Source organism: Corylus avellana, chromosome 3 (assembly GCF_965113065.1).
Source record: "Corylus avellana chromosome 3, dhCorAvel1.hap1.2, whole genome shotgun sequence".
Lineage (NCBI taxonomy): Eukaryota > Viridiplantae > Streptophyta > Magnoliopsida > Fagales > Betulaceae > Corylus > Corylus avellana.
Window position 1 is genome coordinate 26,469,110 of NC_142492.1, and position 21,322 is coordinate 26,490,431.

Below are 21,322 nucleotides of genomic sequence, written 5' to 3' on the forward strand. Positions count from 1 at the left end.
TTGAAGATCCACATTCAAAGCATAATTCATCTTCGTTAAAAGATATCAAGTCTGAAGGTTGTATCACTTAGTAAATGTTATGTCTATTTAGATCACTACATTGCAACAGCTGTTTAGATTGCTACGTTACTAGTTATGTTTGTATAGCAGTCGTTTGATGTAACCTAACTCAGCTATACATGCGAGCAGTGGTGGATCCGGACATTTCAGAATGTAGGGGCCGTAAAAAAAAAAATTTCGCATCCTAAAATTTTTTTTTTGTGTCCTAAAAATTTTGTTCACACTGAAAATTTGGTAATTCACACAATATATGCATCACAAAAAAATATCTATAAAAGTTCATAAATATGTGCTCAAATTGATATATTAGAAATATAACATGTCAGCACTATATCAAAAAGGCAGAAATACAAAAAAATGTCTAAAAGTGCACTTTACGGTTTTTTAAAAATACGAAATCATCAAGTATCGAATCTAAATCGAAGCTCTCAGCAATTTCCCTTTCAATATAAAGAACTAAACTATTTGCAAGAAAATCATCCTCCATTTTGTTGCGTAGTCTAGGGCTAAGCAGATTCACCGAGTTCCGACCAAGACCGACCGGCACCAACAAGAAGATGGACGGTCGGCGGCGGGGATTTCCTCCTTCCGAAATTTTTCAGTCGGCAGGCGGTACAGGTTTTTTGGAAGTCGGTTTTTGCCATTACCGACCCGACTCATACTGACATTCAAAACGACGTCGTTTTGATTAATTTTAAAAATACTTATATATGTCTACTCAAAACGGCACCGTTTTGAGTAGCATATATATATCTCTCTTCTCAGTTCTCACTGTGCGCCCTAACCCATTTCCCCCAAGTTCCCAAGTCCCAACCCTAGCGCCGCAACCCTCGTGAGTCCATGAGTTCGTGCCCTCCTCTCAGTCTCAGCCCTAACCCATTTCCCCCAAGTTTCCAAGTCCCAACCCTAGCGCCGCAGCCCTCGTGAGTCTGTGACCCTCCTCTCAGCCCTAACCCATTTCCCCCAAGTTCCCAACCCTAGCGCTGCAGCCCTCTTGAGTCCGTGACCCTCCTCTTATCTCTTCATCTCCTCTCCGCGGCTCCTCCTCTTAGCCATCGACCGTCGCTGTCTTGGGTCCCCGACGAGGCGACGTCGGTCGTCTTCTCTTCTCAGTTCACCATTTCTCCCAACAAAAACGACTGAACAAGGTATTCTTCTGATTACCTAATTGTTTTAGATTTTTTTGTCTGATTAATAATGTTTTTTACCCTGTACTCTTATGTTCTTCTTTAAAGAACTTTACTTGAGTTGGGTGTTACAAAACTTCATGCTCAACAGCTCAAGTGAAAGGGTTTGATCTTACTCTAGAGACCTATGTTAAAGGAGAATATAGTATTCTATTTTTATCAGTTCTCTTTCAGATTTTAACAATGCCTTAATTAATGATTTAAAAATGTGATGAAAAAAGATTAAAAACAATATCTACTCCTGCCTTAATAATTTAAAAATGCTATCTTCATAATAACTAACATTATTGTGAAGATAAATATTTCACTTAATTGTGATTTCACTGATTTGACCTTACTTGTCATTTTGAACCATTTAAAGTCAAAAATAAAATATTTAACCAAAATTTAAGAGAAGAAAGGGTTATCATTGAGGATTTTTTGTCATTATTGAGGGTTTTTTTCTCATTATATAATCACTCACAGATGGATTCTCATGCTACCACTTCTGCGAAAGCTTCACCTGCTTCTGCAAAGTCTGCTGCTGCTGTTGCTTCTTCTACAAAGTCTTTACCTGCTGCTGTTACTGCAAGGTCTTCACCTGCTGCTGCTACTGAAAGGTCTTTTCCTGCTGCTGCTGCTGCGGTGGGAATTTTACCCGTACCTTCACCGACTACATCAGGTGGTGCTTCTCATACTCCATCTCTTGATATTCCAATTACTCCCATGGAAGTTGAAGATGTTGAATATGAGTCTGGGGATGTTCATAGAAGTAGTGGTGTAAGGGATGCTAGTTCTATAGGAACTGGAAGGGGTCGTGGGAGTTGTGGGAGTTGTGGGAGTCGTGGGGGTCGTCCACCACAACCTAGGAAACCAAAAAATATGTCCAAACCATCTGCAGCATGGGAAAATTTCACTAGGGATGAGAGTTCTTCCCAAGATGACCCTATGGCCCATTGTAATTATTGTGGGTCTGCTTATAAGTGTCATCCTAAAATTAATGGGACCTCTTCCATGCTTTACCATGTCAATACGTGCCCAAAGTATAAGATCCATAAGAGTAGACAAGATAAGAGTCAACAAATGTTTACCTTTGAGGCTAAGAAGGGGGAGGGTAATGCATTGATGATTGCAAAGTATGATGAGAAAAAAATAAGGGCTGCACTTATTGAAATGGTTATTGAGGATGAGTTGCCTTTTATGTTTGTGAATGGAAATGGGTTTAAGAAGTTCATGAAAGTAGTTGAGCCTCACTTCAACATTCCTTCTCGCTTTACAATGATGAAGGATTGTGTGAAAACGTATTTAAGGGCTAAGAGTGATTTGAAGCATATGTTTATGACAACTAATCAAAGGGTTTGCTTGACCACCGAGACATGGACTTCTATTCAAAATATGAACTATATGTGTGTGACTGCACATTTTATTGACCATAAATGGACATTGCATAGAAGATTGTTGTCATTCCGTCAAGTGTCAGATCATAAGGGCATCATAATTGGGGGGGCATTAGAGGAGTGTTTAGTAGAATGGGGCATTAGTAGGCTTTTGACAATTACGGTTGACAATGCCTCCGCCAATAATAAGGCACTGGATTGGTTGAAACAACGAATAATGTAAGAAGACACTATTTCTTTTAATGAATTTCTTCATGTGAGATGTAGTGCCCATATTCTTAATCTAATTGTGCAAAGGGGTTTAAAAGATGCTCATGACTCAATTGAGAATGTCCGAAATGTGGCTAGGTATGTGAAGTCCTCTCCCAAAAGACTAGAAAGGTTTAAGTCTTGTGCAGATAGACAAAAGGTTGCTTGTCAGGCCTCCTTGGTTCTTGATGTTCCCACTAGATGGAACTCAACCTATTCCATGTTGGAGGTAGCAGAGAAGTATAGAAGGGCATTTGAGCTTTTGCAAGAGGAAGATGGGCCTCTTATGCGTTATTTAAATCGAACTGTTGGAGGAAGAAAGGGGTTGGGGCCTCCCAAGGAGGATGATTGAAACAATGTTCATCATTTTGTACAATTTTTGAAGGTCTTTTATGATGTCACTATGAAAATTTCTGGTTCATTGTATTCAACTGCAAACTTGTTTTTCCAACAACTTTGTAGTGTTCGTAGGTAAGTGCTAAATTATGCTGGAAGTCCTGATCCTTTGGTGAGTGCTATGGCTAGGCAGATGAAAGTAAAATATGACAAATATTGGGGGAACTTTGAGAAAATAAACCAGTTGTTATTTGTGGCAGTTGTTATTGATCCTCGGTACAAGCTAGTTGCTTTTGAATATTGGTGTCAAATGAACCTTCCACAAGAGATGGCGAAAAATCTTGTTGATAAAGTGAAGGAGGACATAAATAATATATTTGACCAATATGTGGGCACTAGGGGAAATGTGCCAATGATGAGGTACAAAGTCGAGAGGCTCCACATTGTCATGCTTCAACATCATCCGAGTGCGTTTCATTCGACGACGACTCTTTCTTGAGTGAGTTTCATTCATTCCGAGCATCAAGAAATTTGATGGATTGTAAAACTGAGGTAGAGCAATATTGTTTGGAGGATGTTGAATCACCAAGTACAACCTTTGATATTTTGAATTGGCGGAAAGTTAATTCAACAAAGTTTCCGATCCTCTCCGAGGTAGCGCCAGATGTGTAGGCCATTCCAGTTACCACAGTTGCCTCAGAATCAGCATTTCGCACCGGAGGTCGTGTGCTTGATCCATTTAGGAGTTCTTTGGCTCCAAAAACAGTTGAGGCACTTATATGTATGCAAAATTGGTTGAGATCGTGTCCCGTTAGTTTGCGTGACACATTCTTGTCTAAGGTTGATGATGGCGAGAGCTATAAGTTGGATTTAGATATTAAATTATTAATATTTCCTACTTACTACAATGAATTTCAAATATACTTAATTGGTTCTTTCATTGAATAATTTAATTGTTTCCAATTCAATTTTCTAAGTTTTCTAATGTTTTTCTTGTTTTTTCTTGTGGTAGAAATTATGTCCAATATTATTAATGTTGACGAGGACAATTAAGGATTGAGACTTTCTCACATAGTGTTTTTTGGTTGGTTTTATTGACTTTCTTAGTTGATTTAATTAATTGGTTATTTACTTGTTGGCATCATATTTGAATTAACCTTATATATTCTTTTTATTTGCCTTTTGAAGGCTAATTGGCTGCTGTTAGGGCTGTTGCTGACTTGCTTGGGAAGCTTGGGAAGCTTAGGACTAATTATGATCTTTTGAGAAGACTACTATTTTGAGACTACTTTGTAAAATTAGTTTATGTGTTGGTTTCCTTTAGAATTTAGACTACTTAGTTGCTTAACTTGTTTATGAGTTTATGTTTTAAACTCTTCATATTTGTGTTTGCTTGATTGCTTGATTGTTTGATTGTTTATTTGATTATTTGATTGTATGATTATTTGATTGTTTGATTGTTTGATTATTTGATTATTTGATTGATGCTATAAATAATGATTGGAACTGTTGGAGAATTTTTTGCTTATTATGTGATATTGTGTATATATATGTTTGCTTGTAATTTGGTATTTGTTTGGCAACTTTGGCTTATTATGTTTATATTTGATTGTTCTATTATTTGATTTATGGACTGAAAAGTATTGGATGTTTTAACAAATATATATGTTTGCTTGTTATTTGGTATTTGTTTGGCAACTTTGGCTTATTATGTTTATATTTGATTTATAGACCGAAAAATATTGGATGTTTTAACAAATATATATGTTTGCTTGTTAGTTGTTATTTGGTATTTGTTTGGCAACTTTGGCTTATTATGTTTATATTTGATTGTTCTATTATTTGATTTATAGACTAAAAAGTATTTGATGTTTTAACAAATCGTTTTTCACAATCTTATCAAATTTCAGTTTTGTTATATAATTGAAATTTTACTTGTAAAAAACATTTGAAAGCTTTGATTTTTTTTTACCAAAGTAAATTGGCCTGAGGCAGCACCTAGAAAAAATAACAAAATTCTGTCAAAGTTTTATCAGCAAACAATGGTAAAATTGAAAGCCCATCAAATTTTTAACAGCAAAAAATTATAAAATTCAAAGCCCATCAAACTAATCAAAGTTTTAACCAAAATATATGAAAATTCGGCCCAAAAATGGATATGTACAGTAAGCCCAATACAAAAACTAGGCCCAACCCAAACCGGGAATTACCGACCGACACCGACCGACTTTGTCGGTAACAGTCGGTTTCGGTAATATTATTGGGCAGTAGAAGTCGGTTAATTAACCGAGTATACCGACTTTGTCAGGGCGGAATGCGAAATGAAAAATTTCATACCGTAACCGACTCTACTGACCGATACTCACCCCTAGCGTAATCTTGTTTTAACAATTTTCATTGCTGAAAATGCTCGTTCGGTAGTTGCTGTAAACACCGGAAGAGTCAAAATAAGATGAATCAATCTATCAATAAAATAGTATGTCTTTGATTTTTCTGTCTTTGCCAATCCTTGGCATAATTCTGCAATAGAAGACAAATTTTGTAATGTCTGATCGGTACGAACATCAAATTCAAAATACCTCAACTGATATCTCAAATTAATTTTCTCCTACTCAAAAAAATCAAGAGGATAATACTTATCCGCAATGATACATATATCGTCAACTTTGAAGGATTTATAAGCATCTTTTGGATCCAAAGCAGAGCTAAGTATCAAAAGTTCCTTCGCCTTTTCACCAAATCTACTATCAAGCTCTTGCAATTGAAAGTCGATAGTAATATTGAATATGTCAAAATAATAATGATGCTTCATTATAATGTGATTCTTTTGATTACGACATCGACCTTCAATATAACAAGCACTCAAATCCGGAATGTCAATTTCAGATTTCTTGCAGAAAGAGACAATGTTCTCAAGCAAATTATCCCAACCATCATCTCTCAACTTTTGGATAAGTTTTTTCGCAATAGAAACTAAATGAATAGCATTCAAAATGTCGAGAGATTTTTGCTGCAACACTTGACAAAGAACATCAGTAATGCCCATGAATTCCTTCATTAAATGTAAAATAAATATAAACTCAAAAGATGTAAGCATTTTACAAGCAGCCTTAGCATCTCCTCGTTGAGAGTAAGTACCTCATTCTCTTTGAGCATCTTCAAGTACTGTACAAGTAGCATCAAACATCTTTATAATGCTACAAATAGAATTAAAATGAGAACCCCAACGAGAATCACCAGCTCGTTTCAAAGTGTCAATTTGGTTAGTCCCTTTTCCAGTTTCAAGCTCACCAATTAATAGCTTGCATATGTGCAATTTGTGCTGCATGAACAACTTGTAGTAGATCATGACGTTTACATGAAGCACTGGCCACATTGATAATAAAATTCAAATTTGTGAATAACACATGAACAGAATCCACCTCTCTAGATGCAACAATTAATGCTAATTGTAATCGATGAGCAAAACAATGAATATAGTATGCACAAGGACAATCATTAAGAAATAATGCTTGCAATCATTTCCATTCACCACGCATGTTACTAGCACCATCATCTCATGCTTCATCAACAATAATGCAAAATTTAGAGTCTCCAATATCTTCACAAATTTTATTTCCTACTTTACTTGTAATGACATGCAAAATCTCCTTTTGAATTGTATGTGAAGTATACTTTGCAGATTGTGGAGCATTTTCCAAAACAACATTTGCAACTTTCTCATTATATGATGCCAAAATTTGAATCATCTCAAGAAAATTACCTCGATTTTTTGAATCAAGAGTCTCATCATGACCTCTAAAAGGACATCCTTGAAATGTAAGCCACCGAGTAACATGAATAGAAGTTTTCACACGAAGTCGATTATTTAGAATTTGTTATGTATTTTGTGCATTCACTACTTTATCAATATGTTGTGCTTGATTTCGCAAATCCTCACAATATTTCACAGCATTATTATGAGGTGAACAAGGATCCTCCCCAATATGAGTCAAAAAGGCACTATTGTTTCCATCATGAACCTTTTTCCAACTTCTAAACCCCTTTATAGTAAATACATCCCATCCAGGACGTCCAAGTGCTTTCATAGAAAAAAGATAACATGGTAGACAATATGCAGCATCCGTAGAACGAGAATACTCAAGCCAAGTTGAAAATTGTGTGAACCAAGAAGCTTGAAAGCGACGAGGGTGCTTTTCTAGTCCAGAAAGTGGATATTGTTCATTTCGAAGAATAAGTTGTTATGGACCATGTTTCAAATAAGCCCGTCTTATTTCATCCTGTTGATTGACTGGATAGTCCCACATCAGAGGACGTAATCCTGGATCTCGTTCTATAGAAAAAACATTAACTTCATCAACATTAAGTGTGGATAATTTAAAATGTGCCTCTTGTATCTCCGCAATTAGAGATTCTCCGCAAGGATGTTCTTCATCTTCAACCCTTGAAGATTTAAGATGATGCTCATCGGGATTTGAAGTTTCGGCATTAAGATCCAACGGTGTATTACTTTTTGAAATGTCGGCTTCTTTCCTTTTAAAGAACGAATCAATAGTTTTAAACTTTGACATGATGCATGAACCTAAAATTTTCAAGTTAAATCACAACCCTGTAAGATAGACGATCGAATTACCAATATACATTACCAATAATAGAACAAATGCAACTATTTATGATGGGTAGTACCATTAACATGTATTATTCTTTTAATTTGATTAAAGCCTAAAGAGGCTAAATAGTAACACAACAACAATTTTCGCTCAATTTCATGTTTTCAGACTTTCAGTTATGCTACAATTTTTACCGTATTGTTTAATTGTTCTACATCAAATTGATGTATATTTATAATGATTAATGGGTACCACTAGCATGTATTATTCAATTTTTTCTCTTAATTTGATCAAAGCCTAAAGAGTCAAAGAGGCTAAACAATATCATAACACAGCAGCAATATAACAATTTCAGAAATTAGAATAAAAAAAATTAAGCAGATTCTTGGGATATCTACCTCAGTGTTTCCGGTAAAAATCCAATCTCCCAATGGACCCAATCCAATTTGTTAATCTGACCAGTGACCACCTATTTTCTACCCTGAATATACATGACACCCATTAAGCCTTAAAGGGGAAAAAATCAATACACTAACATGTATCATTCTCTTAATTGCTAAACAATGTCATAACACAATAGTTGAACAACCTGAACATCATCAATATAACACTTCCAAAATAGAAACAAGTTACCAGATTCTTGGGATTATGGAATACCTTAGTGCCGCAGGCTCGCAGTTGTCGCTGGTAAAAATCCAAGTCCCCAAATGGGCCAAACCCCAATCAGACTGATTGAATCAATAATTAGTTCCCGACTTCCATTGCTGCCTTAAAAAGACATAATAGTATGACACCCATTTAAATTATAAACAATTTTTGGATGCTCTTTTTTTATCAAGGGAAAAAAAAATCAAAATTTAATGCATAAAATTAACCCTAAATCAATTCTGATTTTTAAGGGAACAAAGGATGCAAAACCCACTTGATATCTAATCTTCGGATCTTCACTCTTATAAGTTACAAATGCAATTTATTAATGATTATGGCTTGGAGTTGGAGTTGGAGCGTCTATGTGAAAAAGGAGAAAAAATCGAACCTTTAGATGCCTTCCTCGATCTTTTTGCTAATATTATGTGAAATTATCTTACTTACAAGTGAATCAAAGAATAAGAAACAAGAAAAAGGGTTTTATAGGCACTCATAATTATTTTTCAGGAATTACAGTTTTTATTACAAATTTCTTTTTTTTTTTAAAAAAAAAAAAAATTAGAAATGAGAATGGAAAACAAAGAAGAAGGAATGAGAGAGAGAGAGAGAGAGAGAAGATTTAATCAAAGCCGTTAAAATGGGACGGAGGGAATATACCAAAGATTTGGTTTCACATATAAGATGCGTGGCGTAGTCGCAAGTGCTGAAAAGCAGTAATTTGTACGTGGCCCATAGGCGGAGCTGATGATTGCGTTTGTCTGACTCTGAGAGAGAGCGTTTGAGAGCTAGAGGGACTGAAGGAGAGAGACGAAGAAGAGAAAGGGAGAGAACTCAGAGGCGAGTGCGTGAGAAAGAGGGAAAAGAAACAATTTTTTTTTTAATAACTTGTGGGGCCATGGAGAATGGAGCAGACCAGGAATAATTTTTTTTTTTTTTTTTTTTTAATACTTGGAGGTGCCCTATGTAGTTGATCGTGTGCTCAAGACAAGTGCTTAAATTTTTCTTTTAAAAAAAATTCTTTGTGGGGGCCCTATGTAGCTGGACGAGTGGTCAATAACTGAACTTGTGCTCAAACTTTTTTTTTTTTTTTTTTTTTTTTTTTTTTTTTTTCAGTATTTCTTGTGGGGACGGTGGCCACCTCTGGCCTACATGTGGCTCTGCCACTGCATACAAGAAGCCTACTCTGATTGTAGTAGTGCAACACAAACATAAATTAGTTGCAACTTTTACAATTACATTGTAGATGACCTGGCTAAAGTCGCCGAAAAGAATGAACGCCGTGATGTTATGGATTGATTAGTGTTATACCTATAAAATATGGGTCAAATATCAGAAGTCAAGAGAAAGTCCAGGATTAACAACCGAGCTTAGCCATCTAGGGTGGTCACAAAAGGGTAACGAACTCCTCCGTTACTAAAATAGATAGCACCATTTGTGAGATACACATTAATGATCGGGAGCATATATCCCGTTCATAACAGTCAAAAAGAGCATTAATGATCGGGATTGCATATCCCGTTCATAACGGTTAAAAACACATTAATGACTGGAAAACGCACATTTTGTCTGTAACAGCTGAAAAATTGGATTATTAACTCTATTTCCCCTAGTATCTCTCATTCTCATTGCAACCGAGCCTATAACTATGTGAAGACGTAAAGGAAAAAAGGTAAGCAATATATTTGAATTCTTAAGGATTAGAAACAAAGAAATGATCTAATTTAGACATCGGAGTGAGACCTGCCGGCACCCCACCGGCGAGTTTTCCTGATTGGTTATTGTTTTACAGGAATTAAAGAAGCGCGAAGACCAACAAAATTGAAGATCAAGATGCCGCGAAGAATATGAAGAACGCGCATATCTCACCAATTGGAGACTATTGGACCAAAAAATGTCCTAACAATTAGCATTGAATGCATAATGGACATTGGATCTGGATTTGGAGTTTTACGTAAACCAAAAGAGGGCATTGGCTATAGAGATCCAAAAAAGCAAGGGAAGTACAAATATGCGGAGGGGTCTGGCAATAGTGGTGGAGGGGTGCATGGTCAGAGAATGAAACTATTTCCCATGTGTTTCCTTGAGATAAGACTTCTTTATAGCATTGGTGAGACTCCATTAATATGTCTTGGTGTAACACTCACCATTCCTTCTAGCTTTCTCATTTTGTCATTTATTCCTTGATTCTTTTCCTAGCCTGCATCAAGAAAATTGCAGAAAATGAGAGGATCTCCAACTAAGGAGATCATGAAGATCAAAGGATGGGAAAAATTCACTGGGAATTGGGGAGGGAGAGACAACCTCTTCAGGTGAACCTAGGCCTTCAAGTAATTTTCAATTTCTGTAACTTTTCCTTGTAGCATGGAGTTGCTACATCAGACGTGGTGCTTTCTGTATTAGATAATTTTTTTTTTTTCAATAAAGAATGAGCATTTATTTACTCACATATTTTTTAAAAAAATTTTTTAAAAAATCAATCCTCATTTCAACTACAAAAAAAAAAAAAAAAAAAAAAAAACAAAAACAAAAACAAAAACAAAACAAAACAAAACAACATGAAAAGTCAATCCTCTTTTCAATTAAAATTAGTTTGAATGCTTTTCATAGGTGTCGAGAACACCTATGAAAATCATTCCAACTAATTTATATAATACTAGTGGGGATAGCACGTGCAATGCACGTGCTTGGTTCTCAGAGTTAAAATATGAGAAATAGTTAATTTACATAGCACACATATGTCTTCATCTTGCATGACTACTTTAAAATTTGTTTCAAAATATACTACTTTACAATTTAGTTAGTGAAAGGAAAAGATGAAGCTATGAATTATTCGGTTGTGAAAATTAATCCATCTTTGTTTGGTAGCTCTTCAACAGTAGTAATGTTGAATCTTTGGTGTGGTCCTTCACGTCCACCAAACAATGTAGCTCTTAGCCGAATAATAAATTGTTGCTCTGAAAAAAGCCTTGCAAGGCTTTCTATATTAGTAATGTCTTCCCATTTACAAGATAATAAAAGTTAGATAAGTTTGATGAATCATAAAAATAAGGAGGAAAAAGTCGTGTTGCAAAGCTTCCATAAGAAGTGGAAGCTATTTGTTGGTACTATAAAACAAAAAAAGTGGAAGACAATGATAACCTATATTCCTAATATTGAGTTTGAGTAACAAAAATATTTTGAGCTTTGAGAATTTTAATTTTGATTTTTTTTTTAATACCTCAGTGTTGTATAACATTAATTTTGTTGCTGAGAATTGCAAGAACTTTTCTGCATCTTCCCCAAACGAAGATGCGACTAACAAACCAGTTGCACCATGTAATTCCATGAGATCAGTTTCTAATTTAATCAAAATTTATAGTCCAGCTTGTGAAGTTATTGTTAAAATCATTGATGTGAGAACTTCTTCTTCCCAACAAGCAGAAGCTGATTCAGTTCATCAAGGAATGACTTCATTTGAATTTGTATTCATCTTACATCTCATGAAAGAAACTATGCAGATTACCAATCATCTATGTCAAGCATTGCAATCCAAATCTCAAAACATTTTAAGTGCCATGCATCTTGTTTCATCCACTGAAAGGTGTATCCAACAATATAGAGATGATAAATGGAAAGTTTTACTTACTAAAGTGAAGTTGTTTTGCAATAAACGCAATATAAATGTTCCAGATATGAATGCCGGTTATGTTGAGAGAAGAGGTCGAGCTTGCAATCAACAAGCTGACTTTACAATTGAGCATCATTATCATGTGGATATTTTTTGTGCTGCAATAGATTCTCAATTGCAAGAATTAAATCCCTGGTTTAGTGAGTATGCAGTGGAGTTGCTTATTCTAGGCTCAGTACTTGATCTTCGAGCTGCACGTGAATCTTTTAGAATTGATGATATTTGTCAGTTGGTAAATAAGTTTTATCTGCAAGACTTTACCGATCTTGAAAAAGAACAGTTGGAAATAGAACTTCACCATTATGAGTATAATATAGTTCAAGATTCAAGTTTCCAAGGATTGTTAAATATTTCTGAATTGTGCTTATGGTTGGTTAGAACCGGAAAATCAACTATCTACCAACTTGTTTTTTGAGTTGTTGTGCTTCTGCTTACTCTTCCCGTTTCTACCGCAACTACAAAATGAACATTTTCAGCCATGAATATCATCAAAACTAAGCTTCGTAATAAAATTGAAGATGAGTTTCTAATGGATTCTCTGATATTGTATATCAAAAAAAAAAAATTGCTGCGACACTTAGTACAGATTCAATCATAGATGATTTTTGGGATATGCAAACACGACGGGTTCCATTTTGATAGGTGCTTGAGCTAAAATTTGAAATGTTTTATGACACAACTATCTATGTATATATATATTTTTTTTCGTATGTTTATCTTTTTGTTAAAACTGAATTTAAGTTAATTTTTTTTTTGGTCTACATTACTTTATGTATTTTAAATTTATACCTCGGTCCCCTATCAAATTTTTTGTATCCGTCCCTGTGGCGTCTGTGAAAGACTTGAATAACAGTTTACTGCTCCTCTAGAGTACTGGCGGCCTAGAGAGAACTTAAAAATATTGACAATTGGATTTGATGAGTGTAAGCGAACTTTTCCCAATAACCTTTACATATACGGGGTGTGGACAACCTACAACCAACCCAAAGACTACCTTAACCCACGACTGTAGCATACTAACCGAATTCCCAAACATACCTCATTTGTAGCACCAAATCAGAGTTTCAACACCTAGCACACACCAGATGTACCCCCTTCTAATTTTTTCCCCCCCTCTCTCTCTCCCCCCCCCTCTGCTCTGCACAGCGCACCCTCCCTCTGTCTCTATCTCTCACGAACGGCGCCGGCCTCCTCCCACTGGTATGTACATTTTTGTTGCTTTGATTTTTTTTTTTTTTTTTGGTCTTGCTGGGGGTTTGGGTTTTCGTTTGATGATCATCAATTTGAGGTTTTTTTTTTTTTTTTTTCCTTCTGGGATTTTTTTCTGCTGGGTTTGGGATTTGTCTTGCATAACTTTCAATTGTTGGTTGCAAAATAAAGTCCCAGTAGCGACACTCTCAATTTTTACTAGCCACAGACGTTTTTGGGCCTTAAAACGTCATCCATTAGTCACTAAAAATTAAGGTTTTTTGTAGTGACTGCAGCATACTAACCCAATTCCCAAACATACCTCATTGTAGCACCAAATCAGAGTTTCCTCCAAAAGAACAAAACGAAAAGACCGAAGCTCGTGGAAACCATTGCTGATAACTATGATGCAGAGATGGTGCGCCAAGCTTCAGTCTCTGGGCCTTCGGTCGACCCACACTCTTCCTTCTCGCTCTTCTTCTACTTCACGTCGCCTCATCCACACTTTCCCACAGCTCCACCAACCCCTCCATTCTGCATCGAGGAGTAGATGGAGCTGCAGGCCTCTCCTCAATGCCACTTCAACAGCCCATTCTTCACTGGCTTTGCACCCATTTATCTTCCCGGTTCCTCCATCTGTAAGTTGGGCTTGTGTTTATTTTTGTCTTCTTTTTGATTTGTAGCCATTTTCTTTATTGTCCATTTGGTTACTGAGGAAATGCCCAAGAGAGGAAGACCCTGAATTTTGAATGTTATAGTTGTTACATGCAATCTTATCCAAACTTTTGGCATGGTGGGATTGACTAATTCGTTTCAAGTATTGGAATTTGAAGTTTGGGTATCCTTTTGCTTGTGAATAGATACCTTTTATTTGTTTATATGTGTGTAGGTAGTTCAAGTGCGGCATGTTTCGTCGAGAGAGCGGAAGAAGAGGAGAAAGCCAATGACACCGGTCACGTCCAAGTTAAAGAAAACCAAAATGAAGTTTTATTCGTAGGTTTACGCATTTATATCGCTTCTTTTGAAACAACTATTATTCTTTTGTGTACTAAATGGTTTTGATGTTTCTTGATTAGGTCTTACAAGTCTAGGTTTAGGACAATGAATGATGGGAATATTCGGCGCTGGAGGGAGGGAAAGCGGCACAATGCGCATTTGAAGGTCTGATTTTTTTTTTTTTTTTTTTTTTTTTTTTTTTTTTTTAAATCCCTATGAAAATTGAATTCTCAAATCCATATCTTATCTGTTTGAAAATTGAACAAGTCTTAGATGCGCTTTAAAAAAAACAGTGCCAATTTTCATGATGTAGTAACATGACTTTAGGTTGCATTGCATTTAGAAACATATATTTAAACTATCAATCTTCTTTAAGAAGGTAGTATATGCATACTATCTTTTTATTTGAAGCGGGTTTTTGTCATCATGGTTTCTCTCTTGGTTTATTTGACCCTGCACTATGTTACACAACTCAAAAAAAAAAAATTGATATGAGTTGAAATGTGAGTTAAGATCTCTCTATTATTTGCCTATCGAATGCGAGCAGATTGTAAAATCGCCTTTGGATTCATAACCTGTTAATTTACTTACAAAAAAAAAAAAAAATTACTTGTGCCTTTGCTTCTGGTCTTTAAATCATTTATGAACAATTGTGTTCATTATAGCTGATATGAATATGAATTATTAAAATATATATGCATCATTGACGAAGATGTCTTGGCCATGTTCTTGGGCTTTGTCGAGGAGTTTAGAGGGATCTCCATCTCCTTTGGTCTTGAAGACTAAAGTGCTACTTGTTTTCTAGCCCATGTCTTCACATATTTGTAACCTTCCTCTGATAGTATGCTAAAGTTCCTCATTGATGGTTGCTCTCATTGATTCTGCCTTATATAAATTACAAATGAGAATATTGTGTTTGGTTTATGTGCCTAATGGGTATGTTGGGTGATTAGGGTAAAATGTTTGGCCATTATTTTTGAGTTGAATGGTTTAAACAATTCTCTGAGAGTGTCTTTTCTTGGGTTATTGTGGAGGCCACAATAGGTGATCCGTGGATTTTGGACACTAAAAAAAAAAAAAACGTGTTCTATGTTATGTTGTTGCTTGCTTAGTTGTGGGTTATATTCTCTATTGGGTGCATTGCTTGTCCAATTTTAAGATCAAGCTTGGGATACTACCCAAGGATCCTTTGTTAAAAAAAATCATGTCTTGACTTCGCTGCATGATTTCGAGCTTGGTTTAAGCTTTTATTCCAATGATTTCATTAGTTTTCTTTCTTGTGTCATTCATAGGTACTTAGATCTAGAGTAGATTTGATATGAACCAGCCAAAGATGCCACTTTTCAAGCAAATTGACGCTTAGAAAGAGTTAAAAGAAAAAATTCCAGCAATATTCAAGAAGATAAGATTGAAGTTGGAACAATAAAAGATCAATTTCTAGGCTTCAAAGAAAAGGCTGTCTACAATGACTCAATGACTCAAATAAGGCTATTTATATGTTAGAGAAGAAAAGGCTGTCTACAATGACTCAAATAAGGCTATTTATAATAGCCTTTATTAACCCCTAAAATCCTAACCCTTCATCTGTCATAGAACAAATAAATCTTAACCATCCAACTTCATTAAAAGTCACATGACCTTTTTAAAACACTAAAAACATAATAATAGAAATCATACCATAATAATAAAAGATTGGTATTGAAATAGGTAATAGACTGGATAAAATAAACTAGGGGGCTTTCTTTGCTTTATGCTTAGATGCCCCTGGTTCAATCCCTTCGGGTTGGAAAAAACTCGGCTCTGAATGAGAAAACCTCATATGTTTCAATATACAAATCAGAATCAATTTTCTTCAACTCTTCTTTAGCAATCCATCTACTTTCACTAGTTGACTTACCCAATTACTTCACCAATTACCGCCTATACTGATTACCTTTCCTTTATATAACTTCTTTGACATCAAGTACATCTTCAATAACGTCTTGTTGCACTTTTGGTAGTTCAACTTATTCTTCAACAACTTGCATTTCTCCATCAAGCCTGTCAAATGAGTATAAATCAGAAACATTAAAGATTGGGCTAATTTGCAAATCTGGTGGTAATTCAAGCAAATAAGCATTTTTGAGCTTTTCTTCTTCAACATTTTACATGGCCCACACTTCCTTGACTTGAAGTTGTGATAAGTTCCTTTAGGAAACCTTTCACGCCACAAATACGCTAATACCATGTCACCTTCTTCAAACTCCTTAACCCATCGATGTTGGTTAGTTGTTGTGGCATAGGCATCATTACTAACCTTGAGAGCAATCCTTGCTTTCTCATGAACTCTCTGGATTTGGTCAGCAAAGGCCTCTCCATCATCACTAACTCGAGCTTCCTGTGGCATATCGCTCATGAGATAACATAGAACATGGCATATAAAAACTGTCGGGGAAACCATGGTTCCAACATCAATGAATTGGCTGTAGCATTCAGTTGCAGCTCTGAGATCTTCGTTCTTATACCCAAGCCTTTCTAAGATGTGTATAGCAGTCAAATCCATTCTTAGCTACAGCACCATGCGGAATACCCATCAATAAATGAGATGGGACCTAGATGTCCTTCTGAAGAGAAATCAAAGCAGCAACTAAAGACTTTGGATTTGGACGCCCTCGGGGCTCATACTTTAAACATCGTGAAGCTAAATGTACTAATTCAGTCCTCTCATCATTTGAGAATTGGCCTCCCAAACAAGAATCGGTAAGTGTATGAGGATTCTTGTCCCGTATTAGGTCAAGTGCATGATTTGGAGACATATTTTCTGCTGAGAAGATCAAGCAAGAGTTCCAAAACTATATATTACATTTTAAGATTTAACTTGTATCCTTAAATACTCAGGAGGAGTAAATGCCAGGTTTGTACCGTAACTTTTCCCATTGCACTGTTTTTCATCAAACCAAAGCATGAAAATCTCAGGTTGTCATCATCATTGAGACAATTCTATAAGCATTCAGATCATGATAAAGAGCACATTCTTTGCTAGTACAATATTCTAGAGCTTGTGCAAGATGCAAAGCAACCCTTAATCGCATTGCCCATTTCATTGGTTGTGTTTCCCAATGAGCTTGTACAATAGCAAGTGCTTTGCTATTGTATCATTGGGCATATATTCTGGTACAAATAACCTCTCATTAGCCTCAAACTTTGCAGCAGTTAAGAAGCTATTACCTTATTGTGTTTAGAGGAACTACTGTCTTCTTCCCTAAGAGGATGCAATGTATAGTGTTTGTTTTTCCTTCGGAATAAGTGTTGGCTTTGGTGTGGTGGATCATGTCATTGTCATATAACCATGGTCTACCCAATAGAGTGTGTGACATGCATCCATAGGCACAATATTACACAGCCTCACTATCAACATTGTCACACATGGAAAAATTGACTAAACAATGAGATGTGACCAGCACGCTGTTACCTTTTCAAAACCAGCAATTTTGTAGGGATAAAGATGCTTTTCAATAGGCAATTTCAACTTTTCAGCTGCTTAATGTTCTCTTGGCTACTCCCATCAAGAACATCACACACCTTCCTACCACAAAGAACTCATGTTTGGAAGACAATCTTCCTCCTCCACTCTCTGTGTTGTCATCACTCCATCAACATGCTCTTCCTCATCATCGTTGTCATCATAAGTTGGTTCCGGTAGGACTTCTTCCTCTTCCTATAAGGTTCATCAACCGTTGTGGACAAGCATATGAAGTGTGTCCCCTCTCTCTTCCCAAAACACTGCACTTGTGATCCAGAACCAGCATTGGAAGAGGCTGGACCAGAATTGCTTTGTGCTCTATTTATATTCTTTCCCTTTTCACTTCCGTCTCTATTGGCAGTATTTCTATCCACTGTCCAGTCCATTATAGTAGTATCTTGACCAATCTTTTGAGCTGTCTGGCCATTACAAACACTGAACAATTGTTGAACCCTTTTGTGTTGCACTATCAACTCTATCAGTCAAAGGTTTCCTTGCACTGTATTGCAACACCTGCTTTTTTGCCATTAAGGCATATTGTCGAGGATCTTCAAGATTAAATAAACAAACCACTCCCAATTAATCTTTAATGGATTGGTTCAAGCCAGCAAGTAACAAGATGTCATCTACTCGTTTGTCTCATTTAAACCAACTCAAATAGCGAGGTTGTTGAACTCTGAAGTGTATTCCTCCACAGACATCCCTCTTTGTTTTAATGAGTGGATCTTTCATATGATTCCATTGCATAATCAGCCAACAAAAATTGCTTCTGCAACTTCACTTTCATATGCTCCCATGTGTTGATTTTTGGCTTGCCTTGCTAGCACATTGCTCTTCAACTCTTTTCCATCATTGAAGTGCAATACCCTTCAATTTAAGCCTCACAAACAGCTTCCCTCAAAATAAGTCTAGCTTCCCAATTTAAATAATCCGCATGCATATTTCCAAAAAAAAAACCAGAAACTTCTATTTTGATTCCTCCACTGTTTAAATCAAGCTATGCACCAATTGATCCTCTAATCTGCCTTGTGCTGCATGTTTTACAGGTCCAGCATCATGAAAGGGGTTCATCTTCTATTTCATTACTCTCATCCTCAATACCAAACTGATATGATCCCAATAACAATTTAAACATGATTAACATTGTAATCATTGTTAATTTGTTATGTCATTATGAGGACTGCTGAATTGGATTGTGCCACATCATGAACAAAAAAGCTAAGCTGACATGTTTGATTATGGCTTTTCTAGGCATGGCACTGAGAAAACTATGTGGCAGACACCATCGAAGCACACGACCTCCCCCTTCCCTAACTCGCTAGGCCATCACCATTAGGCACCACCTGTCACACAAAATAAGAGTCTGAGTTGCTAATGTATGTTTAAACTTTATATACAGGACAGGGTGAAAGGAGTACTCTTAAAGTCTCATGCATTCTATTAAAAAATAAGGGCGTTTTTATCCTGCTAGTTAAAAAAGCTAAGCTGACATGATAATTGTTAAAGAAGGGGAGTGAAATACTTCGGATCGTAACACTTTCTCCGTCTTTTGGCTATGAATACTGAATTTATACCCTAATTCAAGGATGTGGCTGTTGGGTAGTATATTAGTATCGGATTAAGCTATTTAATTTACTGTTGCAGTTTCTAGATTGGGGTTTTTCCCTTGCCGTAGAAGGTAGATCCGCTTTGCTCACTTTTACTCTCTCCAGTTTGGGAGGCATTAAGCAGTCTTATTGTGTGGAGAAAAGGAGTTGATTGCAGTTTGAAAGATTCACTCCTTATGCAATGGTGGGCAGAATGACAAATTGAATGTCCTGAAATGCCTCAAAACATTGATATCATCTTGAGATTGAAACACTGAACTGTTTATTGCTCTCTAATGTGCAGTTTTGCTTTTCCACCTTTGGTTATTATTATGATTTCGTTATGTTTCATTCTGGTAATGCAAAATAAGGAAACTGTGAATGTGGCTAACTTACTTGAAGGTAATGAAATTTTGAGTAGTCAATGAAATTTTGGTATTTAATGCAGTCAAAGAAGTCGAAACGCAGACTCAGACAACCTGCCATAGTCCCTCTAGCTTATGCCAAAGTGATGAAGAAGCTCAATTTTTGTGCTTAAAATATCGGGAGTCCACTGTTGGTGCTGTAATTCCTGGATTGAAAGAGGGAAATGTTCACCTCTGGCTTTCTGCATTTTGGTGTCTCTTTCTGATGTTTGCATTTCAGATTCCCTAGAAGAAGCAAGTTGTAGAGAATCGATAGATTCAAGTTGAGCTATGACTTATCAAAATGATACTCTTAATAAAACATCCTAGATTTTTGGGATTGCTGTGTTTTTAGCTGGTACTGCTTTTCTTTTATATCTAATTAGAAATTCTAACTATTTGGAGGATGATAATGATTTCACAGGAGCTTTTGTCTATGGAAAGTGCAAACTTTACAATCTTAACTGTTTCAAGCGTGCTTTGCTATCAACATGATTGTGGACAATCGTTAAGAATGAAAGACCAAAGTTTTCCCCAATCAACATGGCGTTTTCAGATTAGAATTACATTGGTTTACGAGCATCTTTGAAATTGCATTGGAAAATAGAATTTTTGTCTATAAAAAGATGTTTTTAGAAGAAAAAAAAAAAACCTTCTGTAGTTCTTTTACCAAAAGAACCAATTTTTGCTTGGCTCAGTTTTTTTTATTTACTAAAAGCACTTTTTAAACTTTTTAACTTAATTCCAAATAGGTTCTACATGCAACAAAACTCGTAGGCATAGCGCTCAGTAGGACCCTACACCTTCATTTCCCATTTTTCGCAAGGGCTTTGATTCCCACGCTATCATCTTTCTTTAATGAGTAATGTTAAATGTCTTTTTTGTGTCCCTTAAAAAATTATGTGGTCTCCAAAAATCACAATTAGATTAAAATTTAGTAATTATATATTACATATTTAATGGTAATTTTAAAAGACACAAAAATGATATGATATGTAGCATTACAAATCTAATGATAATTTTACTATATAGGTCAACCTAATCCGATTCATTTAATTAAATAAGTCAAATTTTTGAGCCTAACCTTTTAATTTTGTATTGAGTTTGTATTGGATTCACGGGTCATGTCAAAAATTGATTGTCATTATGTCGCTTGTTAGGTTTGGATCGTGTCGAAGTATGAGTATAAAATTATATATGTCAACCATAATCCAATAATTTCTAAACGGGTCATATTCCTCAGTTCTAATATTTTAATTTCATACTAAATTTGTGTCAGTCAAATTTGCGAGTTATGTTAAAAATTAATCGCCGTAATCGAAAGGCATAAAAAGTTTAAGGTGTACTGTAGGAGGGGGGCTCAACAGAAACCCGTTTAGCAAAGGTGAATGGCAGTATAACGTACATGTTTTTCTCGTAGTTGAAACAAATTCTTTAAGGAAATGGTTGGTACAAGATGTTTGAGAATCACTTCTCCAACAAGATTCCATGTTCTTCTCCATGCACTAAACTT

The 21,322-nt window shown here is 35.9% G+C and overlaps 2 protein-coding genes and 2 pseudogenes across 2 annotated transcripts; 2 read left to right on the forward strand and 2 right to left on the reverse strand.

The window, feature by feature from the left end:
* Positions 1–421: 421 nt before the first annotated feature.
* LOC148587027 (uncharacterized) lies at positions 422–7,779 on the reverse strand (annotated as a pseudogene).
* A 2,607-nt stretch (positions 7,780–10,386) lies between these two features.
* LOC148587028 (uncharacterized) lies at positions 10,387–12,548 on the forward strand. The gene is made up of 2 exons (XM_088514456.1): positions 10,387–10,513; positions 11,689–12,548. Exons 1-2 carry the CDS (start codon positions 10,387–10,389, stop codon positions 12,546–12,548), a joined length of 987 nt encoding a protein of 328 aa, XP_088370582.1.
* Positions 12,549–13,242: 694 nt separating this feature from the next.
* LOC132175503 (uncharacterized) lies at positions 13,243–20,151 on the forward strand. Its single transcript, XM_088514801.1, has 5 exons — positions 13,243–13,333; positions 13,654–13,959; positions 14,211–14,314; positions 14,398–14,482; positions 19,854–20,151. Exons 2-5 carry the CDS (start codon positions 13,726–13,728, stop codon positions 19,941–19,943), a joined length of 513 nt encoding a protein of 170 aa, XP_088370927.1. The 5' UTR covers positions 13,243–13,333; positions 13,654–13,725; the 3' UTR covers positions 19,944–20,151.
* Positions 15,430–17,520, reverse strand: LOC132175502 (serine/threonine-protein kinase BSK7 pseudogene; annotated as a pseudogene).
* Positions 20,152–21,322: the final 1,171 nt, after the last annotated feature.